Raw genomic sequence first — 26539 nt, forward strand, 5'->3', positions numbered from 1 at the left:
AGGTTGGCATTTTGACGAGTTGCATGCTACCCCCTGCTCATAACTATTGATAACATAAATATCAGGGGGTTACGCTACATATTTACACTCAGGAACCAAACATAATTAACACCATAATTTTACATACGAAGCTCTTTCGTACCATCAAGCTGCAATCTGTTGTAAAAGCTAGATTTTATAAAAAAACAACTTTAACAATAGGAATAGGGCAATTTTATAAAAACACGAGCTTTAAAATTGGTCAAAAGTGAAGAACAAATTGAGAACAAGCCGAGGCTGTGATACTAGACAGGGAATTTTGCATACCGTATCACAGAATAAGAATAACCGTTATTCTTATTCTGTGACCGTATTCACTCGAGTGATGTACTCACTTTTAATTCCAAGTACTTTTGATGCGACGCTTATTCGGGGGCGGCGCTCTTATAGGCAGGGCCGCCGGACGCAGGTTTGAACAGGGGGGGGGGGGCAAAACGAATAAAGGGCACGAATATATTTTTCCGAAACATTAGTGAAAGCCAAAAATGGTACAGATTCCATGGTAATTTAGAAATTTATAAAAATAATGACACATGCTGTATATAGTGAGAACTACCTTCGCTGAAAGCAGACATGGCTATTTACTCTATTTAGGGACCACGCAATCTTGATCATAATTATATGTATAGCTTCCCATCTCAAGGCCTTCAAGTTTTTTTGAGAGTGTAAATCTTCCTTCCATCTATGATTTATACCTCTATTACAATAAGCTGTACTTGTTTTCCTTATAATTTGCATTGTAGGTGAATTTGGCCCCGGGTAAGAAGCAGGCACACATCCTTCTTTCATACTTGTGGCAGGCGCATTATACTCAACAAATACCAACGAATCCAATCCAAATGAACTGAATGGAATTTTCGAATTCTTAGTCATACTTCAAAGCCAATTCCAGTCCTTCTTCCTTTCGAGCAAAGTTTCAGTCTCTGTGATTATCGAAAGCCCATTCTAATAATCATTTTAATTTCCTTACTTTCATATACAATTTAGCCCCCCTTGGTATTCGTGCCTTCCCATCGCCACTTAAACACATAAATTTGTTCGCCTCCATGGAATATTTTTTAAAAGCTACAAATTTTTATGTTTAAGTAACCTTTACGCAATCGGCTAAAGGTGCGGACACATTGTTCACTGCCATAGAAATTTCAATTTGCAACATTGATTAGGTTCATCTCATCAGTCTTATGAAAGAAACAAGTTTTTAACTCTTTATCCTGGCGGGCTCAATCAGTTGGTCAAACGTATTACATGTGAGTTCCGAAAAACTCTGAGAAAGAAGGGTGGTCTGAAAACTAGAATGCTGGGACATAGAATCTTGAAAATAGGATTGCTTTTTTAATCAGTCAGAGGAAGCACAAAAGGGCAGGAATTATAGGGAAGTATAACAAATTTAGCATCTTATCTTGTATGTTGTTCTAATCCTAGATAAGAAATTAAAGTCTTTGTTTAAAGACCCTTTACTGCTAGCATGTACTCATTGCAGGGGCACAACTTTCTCATGTCTTCATAAAAATATCTAACACAATGTTGTGAAGTAAGCAATATGTTGCAGGTATAGTTTTACAGCTGTCTGGTTTTGTTAATATACATTAAGAACTATAAAGGGTTGTTGTTAAAATCAAATTTAGTGAACTCTGCTTTTTAACTTGCCTAGATAAGGAATGGTTCTAACAAGTTTAAGAAAAGGAATGGTTCTAACATGAATTGGTATAAAATATTTCTGCTTAAGCTTCAATAATCTCAGTGAGAAAAGTTTCACAATTTTGGCAAAGTCGAAGAGAGGGTACATTTACTTAACCCAGAATCAGAGATAGGGGTCCAGTTTTTACTTTCAGGAACACACACGATATACATTGCACCAACTGACTGTGCCCGCCGGGGACTTGATGCCGAACCTTCACTAATGTGTTTGTTGCTGAAGTCATACTAAGGAAATTTTCTCGCGAAAATGGCAGTCTCCTTCACAGTTGATATCATTCACCAACAGGAGCTTGAGTTTTTTGCATCAAGACCAAATAAAGATTTAAGGAAATCCAGTAAATGGTCCTCCAACAACGCCCAGAGTTATCTTATTTTACTTAGTTTCTTAAGGCAGAATATCTGGCATTGAAAAAATACACGCAATTTATTTATCAAAAAGGGGCACTTTTTATACTTTTGCAAACAGGGGGGCGTTTGCCCCCGTGGCCCCCTTGGCTCTGGCGGCCCTGACAGGAGCGGCACTCACTCGAGTAAAGATGGTAACCATCTAGCAGCCAGCCTAACCTAAGTTTTTAAAGTTTAAATCAGGGATCGGCAACCTTTATAAAACAGGGGGCCAAATTTGATTTTTGAAATGCATACGAGGGTCGCAACTCAAAATACAGTATAATTTTAATAACCTAACTACTAATCTAATCAATGCCCCTTTTTGATAAATAACCTGCAGCTCGATCAACTCCATTTGAAGATGGAAAGTGAACCAAGTTCCATTGATTCAGCTGAGTTTTCCAAAGATGTAGCACAGGGCCGTAAATCCCGGGGGGGACGGGGGGGACTGGACCCCCCCCAAAAATCTTTAGCAAAACGATTTTTTTGAGAAATTATCGTCAATTTCTTTTAAAGAAGGAATCCCTGGTAACTGGGTTAGAACCGAACTAAGTTTTATGTGTTCTTGCAACAAACCTCAGCCACTCTATGTCATGGTGTCAAGCGCAAGTTGACTATTGTTGATGGCAGTTATTTATGTTTGCAGAGTGGTGTCGAGTCAGTGACGATGCCCATGTAGGGGATTAGCCCTAAATATCACCCCTTAAATAAATCTCAAAAACATGTAATCCCAACTCAAAGCCTAGGTCCTAAAGTTCCGAATTTTTGAACCCCTATTAGTCGAATTGCACATTTAGTGACATGATGATAGCATAGACACAAAAAATGAAATTCTGAGTTTTGTTTTTAACTGTAGCTGGGAACAAGGCCAAAAGACAAAAAAGGGAAAGAAGCAAAATTAATTTGCGCGAGAAGCAATGACTACACTCTTTATTATTAGACTGCAATAGTTTTGCTCAGCCTTTATTTTTTTAAGAAAATTTTCGTTTTGAGCCCTAATATGTTCTTAGATACATCCTTATTTTTTTTAATCCGATATGGTTTCAGGAAAAAATCACTTGCTCTCGAATAGAAAACACCTTCTCTTTCTTTCCCCGACGTCTGTCACTAGAGTTTAAGCATGACTCTTCCCCTTCCCAATTTCTCCCAGAACAATAATCAGTGTTCTTCTGAGAAACGTCTATTCTGAACGGTATAGTATTTTGTTAAACTTGGTCTGGGAGATGCTTTTCTAGCTATTTAGAAGGTATGGTTTAAAAAATTTTCTTTCGCGTCCGCCTCAACCATGGTGGGTCCTCCTACATCACTAAGCGCGCTTCTCAGCCCCTCAGGTTCAATTTCCTCAAGCTGTCTCTGAAATAAATTGCTCGGTGGTGCCGTGACCCACTGCACACTTTATATTAATTTGCTCTGCTGACCCCCCCAATTGACATGACAGATTTACGGCCCTGATGTAGCATAAGCAGGAACATGACATGTTCATACATGACATTCACAAAATGACAATGGCCTTGAAGCTTCTTCTTCAGCTTGTTCGAGTGACTAGTAATGTTAACGAGGAATGCTAATCTAGGCAAGGATCTAAGATCACTAATTCAATATCGAGCTGACACTCGTGCATTGGGCCACATTATTTACAGGTTAACAGGGGCCTTCCGGGCCACACAAAAGTACCTTCCGGGCCGCATCTGGCCCGCGGGCCGCGGGTTGCCGACCCCTGGTTTAAATCATAAGAGTAAAGGCCACTGATCCTTTTAAGCCTTGGCAACATTTTAGCAAATGACCGGAAGTCGCATTTCCTGAAGCATGAAAAGTGAAGGCCAGCAATATTTAGACTTTCGAATTTTCTAAATCTAATGATACCATCAGAAAGACTGCAGGGGCGGATTTAAGCAACAATGATTGGGGGAGGGGGGTGTTAGACACTAATTTTGGGGCCACACCATTCAGGTCACTGGTAAATGATCGAAACGCCAACTTTAAAAATTTGGTTTTTATCTTGAAGGTAAAGACGATAAGAAGCAGTGGAGTAGCCAGGGTTGGAAGATTGGTAGGCCAAAGAGGGAAATATTTTTGCTGACCAGACCCCTAAGAATTTGGGAAAACACCCATCTTGGAAATGCGTTTGGAAAAGCCATGGCATTTTTACGTGACAATTTCCCTTTATACAACGTCATATTTAGCGTTTTGTGGCTGACCATATTCTACAACTGTCTATTTCCTTCACAATTCCACTAACGTTTATATCCTGAGTTCTTTAAGGCGAGGAAGCACTACGCGTAAAAAGTGATTTTCCAAAGTTTTTTCAGGATTGGACGTCTTTATCATTTTAGTTTCTATTTGACCAGGAATGTCTCAAGAACGTGAAAGACTTTTCTATATAAAACCCCAAAACGAGGGAAATTGCTAAAAACTGAAGCTCTCCTGCGAGCGAAGCGACAAGAAAATATTTGCGACGATGTTCTTGAGATTAGCCTAAAATATATTTGAGAATATCCCCCCCCCCCCGCTACGCTACCAATAAGGAGATAAATACTGATAAAAAACAAATAAAGTAAAATCTTGGCGTTAATTTGTTACTACTTCTACCGAATGAAACAAAATTTACCGAAGGACATATAACTATTTGGGGGTGTCGCACTCCCTACACCCCCCCCCCCGCTAACTCCGTCCCTGAGAAAGAGCTTACCATCAAAACTGAGCAAAAGTTATAAGAAGAGCAGTGTGATCTTGCCTATAGGCAAAAAGTTATGGCGTAAGCGGAGTATATTTATTTGTGAAAACTTTGTATAGTCCCTTTTTGTGTTGGTGCTTAGCAATTCATTCACATTTCTTTTCAATTTTCATGGATTATAAACAGTGAAGTAGATAGGAAACCTCGTAGGAAGGGCGAAAAACTGAGTTTTCCGACAACAATATACCAAATATTTTCAATTTTTGACAAATTTGAACACAATATTAGAAATTAGTCAAGTGTTGTTCTAAAAGACAGGCCCCTTTGAATACCTCGTATGTTCAAACTATACCAGATAGGCGGGTTAATATATAGACTTAAGAATAAGCTAAATGGAGCTTTTTGCACTTCTAGTACCACAGTTGGCAACAATTTGTAATTCGTTTCAATATAATGTATTAAAACACAGAGTGCATTTGCATTTTGCAACACTGAACGACTTAGTTTATCTATAAATGCTTGATCTAAGATCTAGCATGACATGAAAAAAGATGTGCTTTTCCTGTAATTTACAATCAAGTGAGAAATTAAGAAACTACTGCCTTAAGTAAAGCTGCAAATATCTTAGAATATCTACTGCCTAAGATTATCTTAGAGTCGAGTCAAAATATTCCTTATTTGAAGAATTCATGTTCCAAAGCAATACGTTATTTTAAAAGATTATAAGGCTTATCCCTCTCAAAGCAGCAAAGGGTTTAACATAGAGATTCTTCCTATTAAAAACACTCTGGAAATCTTCTATGTATAACTTCTTTTATACTAAAACACATGTTCTTTATATGGCGTGAGCGTTTACTAGGATTTATCTAACCACAAGTTGAATTTTTCACCAGCATTTCATCAAAAAAATTTTGGAAAGGAAAAGGGGGAAAAGTAGAGAGATTCTTAAGGTATACTGCGACCTTACCCATTGCCTCTTCTTACCGCAATCACTCAAAGGCACCTTACTGGAATGTGAACACTGTATTGAGGGCTTCCGTACCGTCAAAGACCTTGTTATGGAAAAAAGGTAAGAATGTATATTCAGGGCCCGCGCCACGAATTTTAAAGGGGGGGCCAAGGCTAAAAATGTAGGGGGCCAAGGCTTCTTACCCCTCTTATTGCAGTTTTAAAACTGCTTGCTTCACAAAAAAATGGGGGGGGGGGGCGCGGGCCCTGATATTAGGAACAATTTTAAAAAAATCAGCGCAGTTTGTCGTGTCAAATGGTGTTATCTGAAGACAATTCGAAAGATGTTAACTTTAATAAAGTTCTATGTTCAATGTAAACGTCTGTTTTGTTTTCACATACCTATTTAGAGCAGGAAACTTTTTTAGAAAAGTTTACTTTGATTAAAATGTGGAAAAGTTGTAAAAAATACATTTTATCAAGTGTGTAAACAAAATTGATATGGTTATAGACTGAAAGTGAGGCCTCTTTACACGTGACTAAATGAACTTGGCTTCAAAATATTTTTCACAAATAAAATGACATTTTCAATTTGCACAAACTTAACCTTGCTATTGCTTCAAACCTTCCATCCAGCCCTTTTTCAAGCAATTTCTTGTCAGAAGCTCGTTTATTCTTTTATGATTTTTCAAGGAAATTCTCAAAGACTCCTCTTTCTATGGCCACTATAAATGACATCCTCAGTTATGGAGTCCTTGAAGCCCTGATGTCTCCTGCCTCTCTCTAACCTCAATAAATCAACGATGAAGATTTTACTTCAAAGCAATGTTTAATAGAAGAACAACAGAAAATTTGGCTCACGCAAACAATTTTCTTCTTCATTGTGATAATGACGTTTACAGTTAAAACTACAATGCAAAGTTTTATAATATTAGCACAACTGGTTAAAAAATTAATACCTTACTACAAATAAAATATTGAAATCAGAGCCGTAATAAATCATGTAGCAAACATGAAACATTTGCTGCTTGTGCTTTATCTATATATATTTTATCTATGATTTCATCATGATAGTAAATCTAATAATTTTAATAATCGCATACGAGGTATGGATCTTCGTGTACACTGTAGCGTGCAAAATTGATTAAAAGAAAAGATAGACAAAATTTGAAAAAAATTTAAAAAAATCGTAATTAGAAAAAAAGATCTTACACCATTTCGATCTCAAGAGAAAATCTCTACCCCCACCCCCCTTTATCACCATCACCTGCAGTCTAATATTACGATTTGCACGGGTTAGAAAGAGGTTTGCACGAGATTCAATGTCAGGATAAAATAAGCTTCATATTTGTAGGCCATTAACTTTTATATTCCCACCCAAGAATCTGATGGTTGAATTTGTTCATTTGTTTTGGTATTAACATCTGTTCGAGAGCCTTAAACAAGGATTTGTAAAATAAATAATGACTTGAGTATTACAAGTTTGAACGATTAAAATCTTAACGGGACTGGCAGGTGTAGTTTCGTCTGCTTTGATTACTGCGGTATTTTTTGCACTAAATGCTTCTAAACTTCAGCAAGCTATGTAAATCTATATAATGATCAATCTTGAGAAAAACAAAAAAGTAAGAGCTGGCATTATAATATGAAGAAGATTTCTTGATACATTGCTCGAAAATGCAGAATTGGTGACATGGCTTTGATCTTTGCATAATGTTTTCTTGCTATCAGACAAGCAAAGTGCATAATCCATAACATGAAATATTGCATTCTGTTCTAAGACTCCATGAATGAGATGCGCCCTTGGGCCACGTGCGTACACTCCTGAAAGGAACAAGACAAAAAATGGGATGAAAATCGTAACCTAATTACTTGGACATCTTTAAAAGCCTTAGTAAGTGATACTATTACAGTTTGGCTCTCGAGCTCACGTTTCCTCTCTATCAACCTATCAAGCATTCAAATAAAAATACCAAATACATCGCATTATTTCCCGCTTTTGGTATTCTGGACTCTTTTGTTTCTTGTGGCTTAGAGTTAGGTTAAATTTATGTGTTTTTGCTTCTTACCAACGTCCTCGCCGCTATGCGTTTCCGAATCCATTGGAACCAAACTCTGTTGCCTGTAATCAGCACTTTTAACGTCATCTTTTGCTGGATCGTCTCGAGTGGCATTGACTTTAGCACCCGGGCCGTTCATGTAACCAAGAGTTGTATAGGACTTCTTGTCCTTGACATAGCCGGTAACTTTGGCACCAGTTTCATCAACCAGACCGAGGATAGGATTGCCTCGCTTTGGATACCCAGCAATAACAAATGTATGTGAATGATCCGCGGTTACAACAATCAATGTTTCCTCTTTGAAAGTAAAAGTTGAAAAAAGTGTCAATATTATAATATATTGAAGATTTGCAAAATGACGTTATGCTATATTTGAAGAATAATTTACAAACGAGGTATATTAGATTAAATGAAGAATTACGAGACAGGTTTACCGAAAACTCAAATGAATTTAAGGAAATGTAAAAAAGGGATAGAGGGAAATTGATTTAGTTGATGAAGTCTTCAGAAATCCCGAGCAAGCCAGAGAGTAAACGTCGATTCTCGACCTTAGAGTACAACAAAGAGTTCCATAATAACCGAATGTAGAGTTCTTTCCTCCAGTGCAAAATAAAGAAACAAACCTTCTTTGGTCATGGATACCGCCTTCGCAACGGCATTTGCCATTTCCACCGCATCATGCAAGGCCAAGTGAGCTTTCGAAGAATGGTGCCCGTGATCAATACGACCGCCTTCAGAATAACAAACGAACACAAATTTATATCAAACGACAACATGAATTTGAAAAGTTAGTGGGGCAGATGTTGGAATGCACATGCATCGCCTCAAAAGCACTGTTTAATATTTTTGATAGCATTTTTAACGAAAACCTTTAAGCTTAACTTTGTGATCCAGTCATCCATCCCATATTTGTCATTCTCATGAATGCATTCTTTAAGAATGGTAAAATGTCTTTAAGACTCACCTTCGACTAGCAAGAAAAAACCATTTTTATTTTTGCTGAGCATTTTGATGGCGAATTCTGTCATGTTGGTAAGTGAGGGCTCTCCTGCTGCATCAGCCAGTCGATTGACAGAATATTGCATATGACTAGGTTCAAACAAACCTAAACATTGAAAAGTACGAAAATAAGATAACTATAGATATTATAATTGGTTATCAGAAATAGCAAAATTAGCACTATGAGCACTTAAATGATTTTGTGGGTAGGATTACGCTGAAGGATCTCTCTAGTTTAATTATACAGAATTTTCAAGGATGTGTAAGACCAGACCCCTCCATCTAGTTTTTGTTTTTATAGGCACAGAAGGTAAAAAACAAAAGACCAATTTGTGAATAAAAATCTGAAATCCAAACAGGGGAAGATAAGACAAGGAGTTGTCACTACCACCTGGTTCCGAGTGGGTACCTTATAAAATCTTGAGGGGTACCTTATAAGCAAGTAATGAGTTTCGTACGGAAAAAATTTAAAAAAAATTTGACACTTTTTTCTCGGATTATTCTGAGAATGAAATATCAGATAATGAAGATAGAGGAAAGAAATTTACTCCAAAATGTCTCGAGAAAGAGAAGCTGCGTTTGATTGGCTCCTTATTTTCAGCAGTCATCGCTTAATTACTCCTGCAGGAACCAAGGCTAGAAGACAAATTAAAACTACCTGATGAAGAGTTATGCTCGAAACATCGTACTAAGTATTCATTTCTTGTACAAAGTTATTATATTGCATCGATTTTTGTTTATTACTCAACGTACAACACGCACAATTCCATTGATTATCAAACTAAAACCATGATTTCATTTTTGATATGTTGATGACAATTTCAATAATTGGGTTGGAAATGGGTCCTTGCTCAAGTCCTCAAATCTTCTATCGACCAGTAGCAAAGAAGCTGCTAAAATGTTATTGACATCTTCGTGGGAAATTGTGCTGTATTTCATGCCAGTCAAAATTATTGTGCTACCTCTTGTAATGAAGATTTAGAAACGTACGAAGGAGGATAGTGGAGCATCTAGTAAAAATTGACTCTAATCTAGGACCTTTGTACACCTGAAATCAAATGCCTAGCAATTTGTAACGTTTTAACATTAGTAAACGTCAGTAATTATTATTATTATGTTCAGCTAGATCTTTGATTATGTTGCGTGTTAATGTCACAGGTTTGTTTGTCGCGCTGTTGTGTTAGTAACTCCCTTTCCGGGAGTATAATGTTTGTGTTTTAATATAATGTAATCTAACTTAGAATAATTTAGTCTTACTGTTTTGACAATAGAGATAACATCAAAGAACGAGTATCTCTTGTGTGCTATCTATTTGGGGCTTAGGCCCGTTGGCCTAGCCCATCGCTCCACTAACGAGCTTGGTTATTAACTGGTTCTTCACCGTCATGACAAGAATCCTTATCGTTACAAATTCATCAAAATAGCCTACCTAGAACATGATCGACCTTGTTGACATCTAACTGCTGAAACTGTGAATCGTTCCAAACGTAATCCCATTTTTGTCCTCCATTGGATTTTGCTTTCCATTCGTTGATAAGATTTCTTCCATCTTTCCTTTTTCCCTTCTTTGTTGGATACTCAGGGTCTGTTTCGTTATCCGGCATGAAGTTATATCTTCCTCCTCCCATTGCAATTTCAAGACCATCACCATGTGAAAACTCGATTAACTGACGTGCTGAAAAACAAAACGTTATGGATTATGGTATGGTAACCTAAAGGTGTGGTTACTGACATCTGATGATCACAAAACCATTATTACAAGAGGAAAATTGCTCTTATTTGATTTATTTATTTATAATGGCACTTTTAAGATGTAACTTTTGGTAATTTGGATCCCATAACCTGAAAGAGCATGTGTCTTAGCTTTTTCCCCATCAATCCTCTGTATTTCGGTCTCTGTTCATAACTTTAGGAACAGAGCCAAATTAACAGTAATTCGTTAGCAAACTTTAAATCTTTCATTGGCATTATCTCAACCGATTTTAGACATATTTAGCCAATTTTGCATATTTGAAAGTATTTCATGGTGATCTTTTATGTTAGGTGGTTAAAATTCGAAAATTCTAAAATTGGTTTCTGGTGACGTTTCACTTTAGAATTCTATATGGGTGTTTATCACTCTTGATACTTCTTCAAACACTCAAACACTATAGCAACAGATAATGAACTTAGAGAATCTAGACAATATTTGACATTTGCCAACAAACCCAAAATTGGAAGGGAGGGTGCAGCACCCCTCACCCTTCCTTTGGAAACGTTTCAGGGACCAAGTGACTCTCTGAATCAGCTTCCCATTAAAAACTACCCAGAGATGCTTAGTAAAACGCAAACAAGCACCCAATTTATCCCTTAAAGACGCCAAGACTAACCTATGTCTTTACATCTCTTATCTGGCAGTGACCCATCGCTTTCCCACCTTCTCGATGAAGTATGTGAATACGCAGTTGCTGGGGTGGCATGAGTTATGCGCGCAGTAGTCACAACTCCTGTGGCCAAACCCTTTAGCTCTGCCATCTCTGCAATCGATAGGACACTGGTACCGAACGACTTTTCACATGATGCATAATCTGCTTTGTCGTCGACAGAAATTACGCCTGTAAAAGTGCAAAAAAAATTTTAAATAACGCTGAGTTCTACTTAAAAATCTTTTAAGAATCGAAGTACTTTCGACTTTAGCCCTTTCCTTAAAATAGCACGAAAAATGGGAATTTTCAAATTTTATGGTTCCAAAGGCTTTAACAGAACAAAGTATATTTAAGAAAACTATTAGTTGTACCTGAGTGCAAATAAAGAACTCTTTGTTACTTTTTTACTCACGTGATATAAATGTCAGTTTAATAATATGTGCTATAGACAATGCAAACAAGATGTAACAAATGTATTTGACAAGCGCACTTCAAAGCACTCATTACTTCATGTAAATATACGGCACGCATGTCAATGTATATATGAAATTTTGCATTATCGTTGTTTTCAATTCAATATAGAATAATCCCGGACCCACGGTGATGATATTTTTCATCTCCTCCCCTTTTTGATTGTTAATATCTCTCTATTAAGTTCATCAGTACCAACTCTGAATGGGGGATTGTTTTTAATTCCAAACATGATCTTTCATTTGGCATCTAAAGACATTCTTAGTCACTTACCAGCTTTTGCTTTCACACCAGTCATAAATGCTGTCGCAGTTCCTGCAGAGTCGGGAGTTTGTTGATCTGTGTTGTATGTCTTTGACAGAGCTACGTTTGGAAACCTCTCCCAGCTCAGAATATGTTCTTCCCCTGAAATCAGAATGAAAGGCATGTAAAAGAAGGACCTCCTTTGCCTCCAAAAAGGAAAATTTTGCAGATACAATCCTTGACAAAAGTCCTTGGAACACCCTGCGACCAATGAAAGATTTTGATGAAATAAAGGTTTCCGGCTGTAAGATACAGAAATATCCCCCCTCCCCCCAAAAACAATGTTGGCTGAAAAGCCTATTACTTACCCTAGCTAATAAACTGACATTGGACGAATTTCAAGCTTTGAAACTGTTGTTATTCAACATTGTTTCAAGGGGGAGAGGGGGATGCTACTGAAGTTATGCAAAATTTTAGCTTGGTGTACCAAGACTTTTGGCAAGGATTGTACATTAATAATAGCCAAGGACAGTCACAGGAATGCCATATTTGTGAAGCAATTCGATGTTTGTTGCATTCTTCATCGTCTGCTCTGAAACAGAAGAGAATAACCTCCAAGGTTTCTTGCTTAGATGAAGTCAAGAAGTCGTAGAACCCCTCACAGGGCCTTTTCTCAGGTAATCAATGGAGTTGCGCGTGTGGTACGTCGAGTAATGAACAAAAATTGATACAATAAAATAACGACTTTGTACAAGAAATGAATTATTAGTACGACTTTTCAAGCATAACTCTTCATCAGGGGGAAGAATTGATGCAATAAGAATTATAGAACTATTTCATGGTATCAATTTTTGTTCCTTTTCTCGGGTAGCTGGAATGAGCTGGGGAGGGGGCATTGACACTCCAATGATATCTCTTTGTTTTAGACAATATATCATATCACTTTCTAAAGAGCATCAATGTTTGACTCCCCAGATGGTGTCCCATAAAAAGGTCACACAACAATAGCTTGCTCCTTCTCCTTAGATCCATTTGTAAAGCGACACCATGACAAGTTGTTCAAACCGACACAGCTTCATTCATTAGTGTCATGTTGCATATATGCATGAAATCGTTATTCACATTCTCCATGACACGACCGATGTGTCAAATTCAAAACAAACCTGAAATTCGAGAGGAGCTTATACTAGGGTTTATTCAATGTTTCCTGAAACTAGAATCAAACAGCATGAGCAGTGGTGTCGTTCAGGCTCAAACAATGACACAATAATTTGATTTTGATTTTTTGAGACCTGCAGTTTTAACATATTTATATATCTTCCTTTTAAGCACCTTTCTTTTCACAGGATAAACATTGATAAGAGCAATTTCGTAATTGTTGAAGTTTTTATCCTGTTAAATAATTCGTTATTATTATTCATTATTATTATTATTATTAATGATTTTGCGGGCAAGGAGTGGCAAGAAAAATGTGGACCTAAATTTGCATTAAAAGGCAGACTTGTATACCATCTTATCTCTTTTCAACATATTTGTTGAATCTTTAATTGCATCGTATACTGTATTTTGGTATATTTCTGTACTTCTTGTTGAGTACAAGTATCTATTTGTCTCAAAATTTTATTGAATGAGCTGCATCTGCCCAAGGACCTCATAAACGTTTCTTTTCTAAATTGTATGTGTCAGCTTGTCTTAAATTGAAAATCATTTCTAGCTACAATTCAATCATTCACAGCTATAGAAATTAACAATTTTCGAAAGAAAGTTCTATAAGGAAATAAAAATGGTCTTGAATCTGAGCTTGATCCATCAAAATCTTTTAGCAAACAAAATCTTTGATTGGGGTTTGAAGTTTCAGCAATAGATCAAATTTTACTTTCCGCACACATGCAAATGCACATTAAATTATCAAACCATACCGGTTTTCTTTTGCAGCTGTCCTTGCAAAATCCTTGCAGCCGTTACGGTGCTGACTCCCATGCCATCTCCCAAAAACAAAATTACATTCTTCGCCTTCGTGTTTATTTGCTTCAGTTTAACACCATCTTCAATGAATTTAACTCCGTCCATAAACCAGGGATCCTTCTCTTGTCTCTTGTATATTTCAGACGCCTTTTCGCCTACAATAGGACCAAATTTGAGGAAATAAAAAATTTATATCAAAAATGCTTTTATCGAACCTACTGATAATAAACATGATCAATCTTAAGAACGAAATTCATACTTAAGCTCGTACTTTTGGCGCACCTTCAGACTCAAAACTCCTTCCTTCACCAACTATCACTGATGCACACTCTTTATCTTGTAAGAGAGATAGTTTTAGGAGATACAGGTCTTAAAATTTGTTAAAGGTTAAAAAATTAAGAACAAACTGTGGCTGAGGTACTATTAAGAGTATTTTTGGGCAGAGTTGTGAAACCCCTTTAAAAGTTCTTTGCCATCTAGAGGTGCTTAATGGATCTTTCTCACTTTGTTGGCAAAAAGCGTCTGAACAAAAGAGTAAATATCTCCATGGTTAACATGATAGGTATATTATAGCGGAGATGTACCATACTAAAGGCACGTTCTTTTACAAGGTTCAGAATTATGGGTAAATTTCCAAAAAAGATTTAGGTACCTGGAATTATGGGTATACATTTTTACCAAAAGAGCAAAGACCCAGACTTGTGGAAATACGTGTCATAATTTTGAAACTTAACGAATGATGAATTTGAAATCTGCAGGAAGTCAAACAGGATACGTCCTGTACATCTTAAGGTAAAGACCAACAGAGAAAAGGCACAACTTCTTGTTTAAGAAGCACAACATGGCAAGGAATCGTGGGTTTTATGTAAAACCCAGAGGAACTATACACCCCATTAACAATGGCGCATCCCCATCATTTTTCACCTAAAGATTCCCTCAGTTCCCGATCTACCCAGGACAGCAAAGACTTGTCGGTGCCTTCGAAAAAATTGCATCACAGACATTTCCATTTGATCACTGGTCAAATGAAAAATCTGTGACATCGAATTAACAGGCAATTAAAAAGGATTAATTCTTGCTGCTTTGTATAACTTCAAGCAACTTGCAAGGTCGTTTACACGATCACATTCTGTGATCACATAAAATATGTGATGCAAATGTGACCTGAATATGATCGTGTAAACTGACCTTTACACAAGTTAAGTAAAGTCACATGATTGTAAAGCCCCACAAAGGACGCCCATAACGGAACTTCAGATCGCATTTCATCAGAAAAAACCGCAATTACAATACCATCTCAAATTTGTATCTCATAGTGCAAGTGACGCCCAAGCATATGATACCTAGGTTTATGATCGGTGAATGACGACTCTATTCGTGCCAGTAACACTAGACTTCAATATCTGGCGCAGTTTTCTTTTAAAATCTCAAATCTGCAACTACCGTTTGTTAAAGGACTATCTTCGCCATAGAATTATAACTATTTGTATACTGAATACATTACAAATATAGAATCAGATCAGCTATGTTAGGTTTCTGAATAAAGTTTCTGAAGCGTGTTACCAAGAAACATGCGAAAAGAAACACCAATATGGCAGTGCTAGGGAAAGGCTCAATTGCCTATAGCTAAGCTTTAAAAGGGAAAGGGAAGAGGGATGAGGAAGAGAGGGGGGAAAGATCAAGTTTTTTGATTTACTGATTTTTGAATAAAGACAGGTTGTAAGAGTCTGGGCATTAGGAAGATGGTAGAGCATTTCAAAGTTTATAAAATCTAGAGAGAAAAAAGGGTTGTGGGATTGAGGCACCTCTTTGATCTCCTGAGAGCAATGATCTTTCAAGAACTTCCTTTGAGGAAGTTCTCCCAGCCCAGGGGTTATTCTAATGTGGTTTTGTTACTATTTTGTGGTATTTTAAACATATTTTGTAGAGTTGTGATTTCAATATTGTGGTGTTGTAAAAAATCGACCGTCTGGAATAGTTTTTTTGCAAAATGTAGGAATCGATCAGTAAAACAAAAAGGAATTTTGCTTTCCAACACCAAATCAAGAAAAAAAGACTGACTTTTCTCTTTCTCTGATTGTTTTTGCTTTCTCTCTTTCGATTCCAGTCATTCAATGATACCCGGACGAGCGTCCGGGTATGCCAGTTTTCAACTACTGGCATATTAAAATACACATAAGTTTCAAATTCTGTGTGGCAAAAACGATCTTGCAGTTTCATTTTTAACTCCTCATTTTTTCTTCTTCATTTAAAGTTGGTACAATTTTAGCTATGCAATTTAGCTACTCAAGCTAAATAAAACCAACTAACTTAAATCTCCAACGCTAAATATAATGTAAATCAAATATAACCGGCCTTGCTAAAGTATCCCTTGCAAAGATTGAAAGTACAATTAAACGATGTTAATTCTGAGATTTTTTCCTTGAATATTTGTAAATTAGTGGAGTACTTTATCTCATTTGGAACTGAGTTCCATATTTGGCTATACATCCGTATGATACGGTAAAATACATATATTTTGTAATGTGGCTCCGCTTTTTTGAATTGGGAGTTTCTTAAGATGGGCATTCATTTATGGAAAATATTTCATCCATAAAAGGTGAAATCAATCCGTTAAATGTTTTGTAAATTTCTATCGCAAGATATTGTAAATTTTTCTTATGAAAAGTTATTGTTTTATTCTTTATTAAAAGTTGTTCAAAAGTTGATTCATAATCATCATGAGCTATTCTCAGTGCTCTTTCATGAATCAGGTTTATCTGGCTATTACTTTTCCTACTGCAAAACATCCAAATAAGAGGACAGTAATTAAGATATAATAATATGAACGTTTTCATTAAAAGAATTCGCTTAGATTCGACCATATACGAAGCAATCCTGGTTAGAGCATTTACCTTTTTCCCGGCTTCTTTACAAAATACTCTAATATGTTCTTCTAATCTAAGTTGGTGGTCTAGTGTTACTCCCTACTTTGTTTAACATTCTTACTTTCTATTATAGTAGAACCATTTATTTGAATTTTAGATTCCTCTGAATTGGATCAATTGGCTTTAAATGTTATAAGTATGCTTTTATCACTATTGAGCACCTAAAAGTTTTCATAAAACCATTCATTAAGAAAAGCTGCTTCCGATTCTAAAACGTCAGTTAGTTCGTTCATATCAGTACTTGACAGCCAAATTATATTATCATCTGCATAGTTACATAAGTTGCTTTTGTTCAAATGCAGAAAAATATCGTTTATGAAAATATTGAAAAGCAACGGGCCTAAGATTGATCCTTGAGAAACTCCTTGCTTTGTTTCCATCCAATCACAAACATCTGATCTTATATTTACTAGTTGTACTCCTTTATCTAGATAACTATACATAAATTCCATTGCGTTGTTGCTGAAGCCATAAGATTTCAATTTGGCTAGTAGAAGTATACAGGGCCGCGGAGAGGATTTCTGGGCCCCGGGTCAAAACAAAAGAAAAAAGCAAGGCACACTGGAGGCGACCCTTTTAAGAGGTCCGGGGAAATGTTTGAGACGATGGTTGCTAAAATTGCGGCCATTTTGGTTGCTTAAATTGCGATGGTGGCTATTACTTCTTTATTATTTTCAATATAGTTGAAGTATGACTGATATTCTATCGTCACAATGCATGCGTATTTCTATAAAATATAAAATATGTGATTCTTTACATGATTCAAAAATCTTAGGAAATGAAAAACGTTTAAATACTAAATTTGATCAAAACGGACACGCTGCACCAAATATATTTTCACTATTCAAATAATTTGAAAAACTTTACATCTAGCAATCAGAATGGAACCCTTAAATGTCAATAAAAACCTAGTTGATTTGATCTTGGAAGAAGCTCGTTTAGACGAGGGGCTAGATGTCTCAAAAAATTTAAGACCAACTGAAATCGGTCAAGTTTGTCTCTGTCTACAAGTGAAACCAGGAAAAGGCCTTTGGTAAAATTCAAGATAATGTCGGCATTGTTATTATTGATAGTGTTACAGCAAAGATGATCAGGTGATTCACGTCAATTGGCGAGATATGGGAGGGGTTCAGTATTCTTTGTTTATACACAAGGTTGAAGGAAGATGACCTAGCAAAAAAGAGCAAAATTCTGGGCAGCAAAAAGGGATGACATATCTCCTAACATCACCGGGTAGTCACATTTTTTAAGGAGCTTCAACCATTGCAGCTGTTGAACAAGCTTAAGCATTTGAATTTGCAACGCTTATTTCCCAATGTTTTCATTGCATTAAGGTTGTTTCTGACTTTGCTTGCTAGTGTTGTCCAAAGAAACTGAAATTGTCCAAAGAAACTGAAATTTCCAAAAAATTTACTATAGCTCCATAATCGACCCTTTTACAGATGTAAAGACTTGGAAATTGTTTTGTTAACTAACTAGAAAATTACCTAAAGCTACTAGCTCTGTTTGACAAACATAATGGGGTTTTAATACTGTTGCTGCTTTTAACTCATTTCATTTAAAGGTTTTTTTCTATTATTGACAAGTTTTGATAATGGAGACGCTGAATTGCTAAGTTATTATCTATGGGCCCCTAAAGTCATGGGCCCCCGGGTCACTGACCCTCCTGACCCCCCTCTCCTCAGCACTGGAAGTATAAGGGGGTGAAAAATCAAATGTTTTTGATAAATCCAAAATAACTGCACCAGCCACATCTTTTTTATCTAGGCACTTTTTCAGGCCTTCAATAAGTCGCAATAAAGCGTGTTCTGTGCTATAACCTTTTCTGAATTCACAAAGCAAAGGGAGCAGTTTAACACTGATGTAATTGTAGATTTGATTGAACATCACTCTCTCATGGTGCGATGATGATATTCAACAGTGATCAACCTTTGTCTTATCGCAGTAAAGACCCTTCTGGTGTTAAGGGTCCTTTTTAATATGAGTACTAAAGGGTCCTGGGTCTTAGGGCTTTGTTTTTACGGTATGCCGTACAACTAGTAGGGTCGTAAAATATTCGCAAGGGAATGCTGTTGGCTATGAAATGCTCTTCGTATTTGTTCTTGTCACGCAATGGCAGGTAGCGTCTTGCACAAGCAAAGTAATTGACACTGTCAAGAAGATTTTCAATGGTGCTGTCGTGAAGGGCATTCAGTAAATAAGTGCAGGATTAATCACATGCTGCAAAACAATAAGATGGTGTAGACGCAACACGATATGGTAGTCTCTATAACATTCAACTGTGGGCTCGAAGTTCAAATACTGTTTCATTTCAAGCATCTAAAAAGGAGTCCACAAAAAAGCGTCACTTTTATTTGACGCAACAAAACACATATCTAGGAGCATCATATTTTCAATTCTTCAAAACAGGGGTGTTCTGTCAGGGGATTGATCCCCCTTTGTTAATGCCGATAAGTAGCCAATTTCTACTTTTGCTATTGTTTTTTAGGAAAATTTCCCGCAAGGGCCCCCTTGTTTTGATAGCTCTACATCTCTGTCTTGGTCGCAAGAAGAAATAATTTGTGATCGATTGCGGCAAAAGTTCTTGGTTAGGAAAACAGAGCCCGTTCCACCGAGAAACGGTATCATGGTATCAACTGAACGATGACTTGCAAACCCTTATGAAAGAGGGAAATTCCGTTTATTACAAAGTGGTGCAATAAAACATACCCTTCTCTAAAAAACATTGCAGATTTGAATGAATTTACGAAAAATCTCTTACCTAGAATCGAGGAAGCGCAGCAACACAAGATGAAACCCAGTACAAAGATTCGCGATACATTCATCTTGGGAGCTCCTTCTTTTGGCGAAGATCAAAAACGATTTGCTGACCCTATGTAAGGTTTAAACAAGTCGGTAGAATCCAGCGGGAACTTTGTTGCTAGTGATTTCAACGGCCATTCACAATAGAGCAAGAAACCGCTCCTGTTTACAAAGCCTCCCAAAGTAAGGAAGGCATGCGGGAAATACTAGCTCCTTGTGTCACGTGCTTCCGCTTTTGACAGATGCCAGCGATGCCAGTCAACGATCCTTGTGTGCACTTCCCTGAGAAGACAGTCTAGGGCAGCCGCTCTTAAACTCCGGCCCGCTGCAAAATTTCATCCGGCCGCTGAATGCCTTTTACCTCGAAAATATTTTTTTGCTAACATTTTCAAAATTTGGAATTCGATTTATCTTTGGTTCTCTTTTGTCCCCTCTGATATTTTTTTTTGTAGTAAACTTTAAATGCGTTTCATGGACAGCTATTAGTCCAAAAGGGAGTACCTAAATACAGTAGGAAGTGCTTTATTTAATCATTTTATCGTTTTATAGCGTTTCCCTTTTTATATCAACAGGTAAATCTATGGAATAGTAGTGTACACTCTTTTTTCTTAGAGAGAAAAAGCTAGCAATAGCACTGCCTACACCCTCTTAATTTAAGAACAAATTAAAAACAATCCAGCCTCAGGTTTTCGAAAAAATTCAGAACCGTCAGCCTGAACTTGAATTTACTGGTTCTTATAAAAAAGAGTGTACAAGGCTGCGTTTACACGGGGCCGGCCGAATATTTGGTCGGTCAAATATTTGGTCACTTAGGCCTTGCGTTTACACGGGGACGGCTAAACGACCTCAAATTAGGTCACTTAGGCGTGCAAATATTCGGCCACCTAGGCTGCGTTTACACGGGGCCGGCCGAATATTTGGTCGGCCAAAAATTTGGCCTACTTTTGAAGCCGGCCACAAATGAGGTCACTAAGGCGTTGCGTTTACGCGGGGCTGCTCAAGTGACCTAATTCTTATGACTTATGCAATGTGTCAAAAACTTGAAGCCAAAAATCATTGTGAACAAAGAGCTAACAAAACAACTTCTCTCATTCTCTGTTCTCGTGTGCTCTCTTCGCAAAATTCTGTTTGAAGAGGATGGCTGACATAACTGCTATCAATGATTGGAAATTTGCGATGTTTGCTATGCTTTTTATTTTTTAATTTCAAAATGAGTCTTTCGACGAAAGTCGTTCATATTTTCAGAAAAGCACAAGCTACAAACGCAAAATATAACCAGTGACTCTAGCCAACAACAATACATTAATTTTGGCCCCAAAATTTCAATTTCCCATTTTGTATTTGCCTCCGTAGGACGCATCGACACCCTCTTTTTGGTACCGTGCAAATATTTGGCCGGCCATAACCGTTTACACGAGGCCGCTCGCGAATTCGGCCGGCCAAGTTTCAAGAAGGACGCTTTCCTAGTTGGCCGAATATTTGCGCGCCTAAGTGACCTAATTTGAGGTCGTTTAGCCGGCCCCGTGTAAACGCAAGGCCTAAGTGACCAAATATTTGACCGACCAAATATTCGGCCGGCCCCGTGTAAACGCAGCCCTAGGAAAGCGTCCTTCTTGAAACTTGGCCGGCCGAATTCGCGAACGGCCTCGTGTAAATATTTGCACGGTACCAAAAAGAAAGTGTTGATACGTGCTACGGAGGCAAACACAAAATGGGAAATTGAAATTTGCGTTTGTAGCTTGTGCTTTTCTGAAAATATGAACGACTTTCGTCGAAAGACTCATTTTGAAATTAAAAAATAAAAAGCATAGCAAACATCGCAAATTTCCAATCATTGATAGCAGTTATGTCAGCCATCCTCTTTAAACATAATTTTGTGAAGAGAGCCCAGGAGAACAGAGAATGAAAGAAGTTGTTTTGTTAGCTCTTTGTTAACAATGATTTTTGGCTTCAAGTTTTTGACACATTGCTCAAGTCATAAGAATTAGGTCACTTGAGCGGCCCCGTGTAAACGCAACGCCTAAGTGACCTCATTTGTGGCCGGCTTCAAAAGCAGGTCAAATTTTTGGCCGATCAAATATTCGGCCGGCCCCGTGTAAACGCAGCCTAAGGAACACCGCAACGCGACGAGAATAAACAACAACAAACACACAAATCAGTATCGATTTTTTGCCGCAAGATTTCCCGGAGTCCGTCGAGCAGCCTGCTTGTCACACAAAACTATGGGACCTAGTTAAGAAAACTTTAAGAAAATTACCTTGAATTTTCTCCCTTTAAAATCTATGTGAGGTGTTGTTTCTGGTCATTCCTATATTAATATTTTTCTTGGCGCCAACCATGGTGGCGGCCTTGACTAAATACATGCACAAACATAAGATTTTGGCCTTTCTTTAAAATACGCTGTAAAAATAGCAAAGAACGATCTTCTGATTCAGCCTGGTACAAGAAACATAAAGTTACAAACCTTTGTGAAAACTATTTTTTGGGTTTATGCGAAGGTAGATAAGATAGGCAGGCACGAAATAAAAGGCCTGTCTATCTTATCACTAACTTAGCCTGGTAAATGAGATCCGAGTTTAATTTTGAGCAGCCTACACAAGGTATGTAAAAGTTGAAAACCAACTGGCCCCTGAAGAAAATCTATATGTTTTTCTGGCCCGGCACATAAGATAATTGAGAACCCCTGGTCTAGGGGAAAGTTCTGGATTTGACCCCAATAAAATTTATGAATAGCTAAAAAACCCCTAAAAAGGAACCGAAAATGAACTTTCAAATGCAAGAAAAAGAGGGACATGACGAATCATGACAGGTATCAAGTTTTGCTGGATGTCATATTGATAGGAGAGCGTTCCCTAACCTTAGGGGACCTGTGATCCGTTAATAGTAAAAAAAATTCTTGACGTGTATGACACGAAGTTAATCGGATTATCCTACCTTGATTCCCCAGTTTAGCCCAAAAAGAACTTAGCAAAACTTCAGAGAACCTCATAAATAAAGAATGTCATATGTTTCTTTGGCAGTGGCGAAGCCAGGTTTGGTGGGACGGTCAGGCTCAGAAACATTATGCCACGCCCTTTTTGACCACGCCCAATGATAAAACACCTACTTCTAGTTTGTTAAAATTTACTCATGGTGGAACAATTTTCACGGATTATTCATGGTGGAACAAGGGAATCGGAACAATTTTCCAACAAATTTAGCTCATTTTGTAGGCTATCAGCAGTAAGCGATGGTAAAAGAACTCTGTAGAAAGTTTAATTTTCATATGGTAATGTCAACCAAAAGTAAGTAGAATTTACAGAATGACTGGCTTCTGATTATTGGCTAGTACAGCAATTTTGAATTTTTTTAGAATAAATGCAAGAAAATCACACAGAAATGATTTTCTTATTTTCATTACGCTTCCCCCTGGCTCTCAACAAGTACACAAAAGATGCCTTTTGTCTGTGATGATTCGTTAGTCAACAACATACTATTCACACTGTTTAAGTTGATATTTCCACACATTAACATAAATCAACAAAATATATGTTATTGTGAACTGCAGTGTAATAACACACTTTCGCTCCGCGTTAAACATGATCAGCCTATCAAGAAGGTCCAAACAACGTTAGAAAATCGATGCTTTGATTGAGCGGCAAATTTCACCGTGATAAGCCTGACAGGTAGCAAATATATCAACAAAGTTCCTTTCCACACGACTGGTGTTCTTTTTGAGGGCCAGCAAAACACAGTCGTTAGTGGCATTATCGTAGCATGCAACATGGGCCTATCCTCCTTAATAAATCTATCTTATATACAATCATATAATGTCTTTTCCTTTCTTTAGTTTGTAGCACCGTTGTATTTAATTTTAGCGTCGTATTTTTTTAATTGTATTGTAGTTGTGTAGAATTGAATGTAGGATGTATTGATAATTACCTATATGAAACTTGAAACCTGATTGATAGCCTAACATCAGAAGGTTTCACAGACAAATGAGCGAAAATAACTTGCACTGGAAATGCTTCCATGCCTTGACTTCCCTCTTTGCAAATTACAGTAAAAGTGTCGCAAAATTGAACCACGCTTCGCCTCAGATTTGTGAGCCATAACAACTTTTTGACAAAATGTGCATTGAAGGGAATTCCTAAACAAGGTCAGGCCATTTCGAATGAGCCTGACCAAATTTATATTTCTCACCGATCTAAAAAAAAGACTGGATCGAGCTTCTCCAGCCCAGCGTTGATTCCACATCCGTCTTGCAGCATCCATCTTGAGACCTCGCTGTGTTGTATGAGACTAGAGAGCAATCATGTTGGTTTCAGTTCAACTTGCTTTTTCATAGCAAAATTTAAAGTAACCGTTGAAACAAAAACTTGCATCATTCGTAAGTGACATTAAAAATTTTTGCCAAAGTACTAAGCTTATGTAACAAAGAATTCACTGTTCACTTATTTTCCTAGGCCTGTTTATATCTTCTAGAATTTAATGGTTAATGCACAACTTAAGGCACAGCACTGTGTGTGCACCTTTTTAACAAATGGAAGCCCAAAGCTTTAGGCGCGAGAGGTCTCAAGATGGAGAGGCTCGATCAGCTTCATCGTGTTGATGTAGGAGAACAATAGGTTGTTCGATCCAATCTTTTCTTCAGGTCAATGTTATTTCTGCCAAACACACAAGATTGTATCCCTAGCCAATGAAGTAAGACTCTTGACTGTTTTCAAGACAGAGGCAAGAATTATTACCCTCGAACTTATTGTTTCCTGAACGATTGGTCAGGCCTTTCCGAAATACCCTGACCAAAATGTCAGAAACAATCTGTTCGCGTGAAACTTCTGGCCAATCACCTAGCTCCATTGGGGGAAACTACACTCTTTTTTTTTATAAGAACAATTTTATAAGAATACGAGCCTCAAAATGGGTCAAAATTTAAGAACAAATTAAGAACAATCCAGCCTCAGATTTTCTGAAAAATTAAGAACAATCAGCCAGAACTCAAATTTACTGGTTCTTACAAAAAAAGAGTGTATGATGTTAGTCAGGCGAATTTCTGGAAGCCTGACCTTGATCATAATCATAATCAGCAGTGAACCACTGCTCCATAAATAAATGCGCTCCACCGCAGAATAGCGAATATCTGAAGATGATAGAGGGGGACGTAGAGAAGGGATATTTTCTTTCTTTTAGTTATTTTTTCATTATGGGAAAAACATATCACTGAAGATTGTTGGTGAGTCTGCAAAAGACCAGCCTGCCCTTTGGCTTTGCCACTGTTTTTTGGTTTTCCAAAAGATCCGACTTTCTGTGGGTAAAGTTCAGGATTTGAAGGGTTTATCAACAGTTAGCAACGAAAATACCGAGGGGTGTCACTCTCTGCAAAATTCATATGGGACTTCAAAACAATCGGATTTCTAAGGATTTTTCGAGGATTTTTCTCGAAAACAAAAGGAGTTTTTGCCAAACGTGTTTGGGATTTTCAGGTGGTGATATGCCCCTTGGAAAATAGGTTCTGTTGTGCCTCCCTGCCCCCTCTCGACGGGCCTGGGGTTGTAGCAACAGCATGAGAACATTTTTCTGAATCAATCTTATGGTACTGAATGAAGAGAAATACAAACTCGTAACCTTTCTAGTTAATCATTTTAAATCACAAACAGTTGAAGTAAAAGTCAATGAAACCATTATAAACGAATGTAAGTAAAAAGGTAAGCGCTCTTGTAAGAATTTCCTCTCATACGAGTGAATTCAAACGAATACCAATGTTGAAATCATTTGTCATATCATATTTCAATTACTGTCCCCTTATTTTAACATTTTGTAGTAGGAAAATTAGCAGCAAAATCAAGAGGATACACGAAAGAGCCCTTAGAACAGCGTAACTCTTTCATTACTGGAAAAAGCAAAGCAACTATACCTCTGCAATAGCTTGCCACAAAACATGAAATGGTGTAAATCAAATCTTTATGTTGGAAACATTTTCGCCCATTGAATGTATGTATACCGTAAATCCTCGAATTAGCCCCCTGGGGGCTTATTTATTTTTGATATTTTTGGATGGGGCTTATTCGAGGGAGGCTTATATAAGGAGGGGGCTTATAAAATTATTGTAGACATTAAGAAAACATTATTAAAAGACCTCGTTTATTTTAGTAGAAATTTCTTTATGAGCATTTAATTAGTTACTACCAAAAGTATGAATTTGTTGTGGTAATTCAATAAAACGCCATAGGCAACCTCAGGTGGCAAAAATCATCGAATTGAGGAGTCCAATTTGAGAATTTACGGTAACAGTGGGGGCTTATTCGAGGAGGGGGACCTTATTGACAATTTGTAGTTCTAGGGTGGGGGCTTCGGGGAGGGGGGGAATTCGAGGATATACGGTAACTTAATATTGCAAAATTTAAAAGCTTAGAGCCAAATTATAAAATTTACGGATTTGATACTGACTCGTAATGATGGGGTGAAATTTGGAACAATGTCCCAAATGGAATGAAAAATGCTAAATCTTTGGCAGTTTTCACTATGATAAAACATGAATTATAAAAAAAAACCTTCACTGAATTAAAATGCATCTCTGACCTGTGCATAAGTAACGTCGAATTCGTCGATTTAGCACAATATCGTAAATTACCTTGTTATTTTGTTAATCATTTTTATCTAGCTATATTGTTTAGCTTAGTTGTTGGTTTTAATTAGCCTTTTTAAGCCAAATATGATGTTCAGCAAAGTTTGGACGAACGACTCTGGCACCAAGGGTAACATTCTCAGCGTTTGTTTCAACAAAATATCAAAACAATGTTTGGTTCGGGCAAGTGCAGTAGAAATGCTTTATGCGGCACCACCTTGGGCGTCTCCCAATTTACAACCAATTATAATGGACTTGGGTGGTATTATGACAAGCACCAATATGTAAGGAAGAACAGGATATAATAAAAGTCACAA

At 37.3% G+C, this 26539-nt stretch overlaps 1 protein-coding gene across 2 annotated transcripts; it reads right to left on the reverse strand.

Moving 5' to 3' along the window:
- Positions 1–6610: 6610 nt before the first annotated feature.
- On the reverse strand, positions 6611–23781 carry LOC135694520 (alkaline phosphatase). Of its 2 annotated transcripts, none has more exons than XM_065213298.2 (9): positions 23540–23781; positions 13844–14044; positions 11955–12086; positions 11175–11399; positions 10235–10480; positions 8771–8911; positions 8430–8537; positions 7816–8103; positions 6611–7570 (listed from the first exon to the last, which is right to left on the reverse strand). In XM_065213298.2, the coding sequence occupies exons 1-9, from the start codon at positions 23574–23576 to the stop codon at positions 7338–7340; spliced, it is 1611 nt and encodes a 536-aa protein (XP_065069370.2). In that variant the 5' UTR covers positions 23577–23781; the 3' UTR covers positions 6611–7337. The 2 variants fall into 2 exon arrangements, with proteins under 2 accessions (XP_065069370.2, XP_065069369.2); XM_065213297.2 differs by lacking the exon at positions 23540–23781 and adding an exon at positions 19578–19830.
- Between the last annotated feature and the right edge of the window lie 2758 nt (positions 23782–26539).

Source organism: Rhopilema esculentum, unplaced genomic scaffold (assembly GCF_057945365.1).
Source record: "Rhopilema esculentum isolate cy_ngs unplaced genomic scaffold, ASM5794536v1 HiC_scaffold_27, whole genome shotgun sequence".
Classification (NCBI taxonomy): Eukaryota; Metazoa; Cnidaria; class Scyphozoa; order Rhizostomeae; family Rhizostomatidae; genus Rhopilema; species Rhopilema esculentum.

Excerpts from the sequence above, each read along its gene's own strand:
- LOC135694520 (XM_065213297.2), bottom strand. The coding sequence starts at position 19,641 with ATGAATGTATCGCGAATCTTTGTACTGGGTTTCATCTTGTGTTGCTGC. Across the intron at positions 11,400-11,954 it reads TGGTGTGAAAGCAAAAGCTG|GCGTAATTTCTGTCGACGAC; the intron begins GTAAGTGACTAA and ends GCACTTTTACAG. Across the intron at positions 8,104-8,429 it reads GGTATCCATGACCAAAGAAG|AGGAAACATTGATTGTTGTA; the intron begins GTTTGTTTCTTT and ends TTACTTTCAAAG.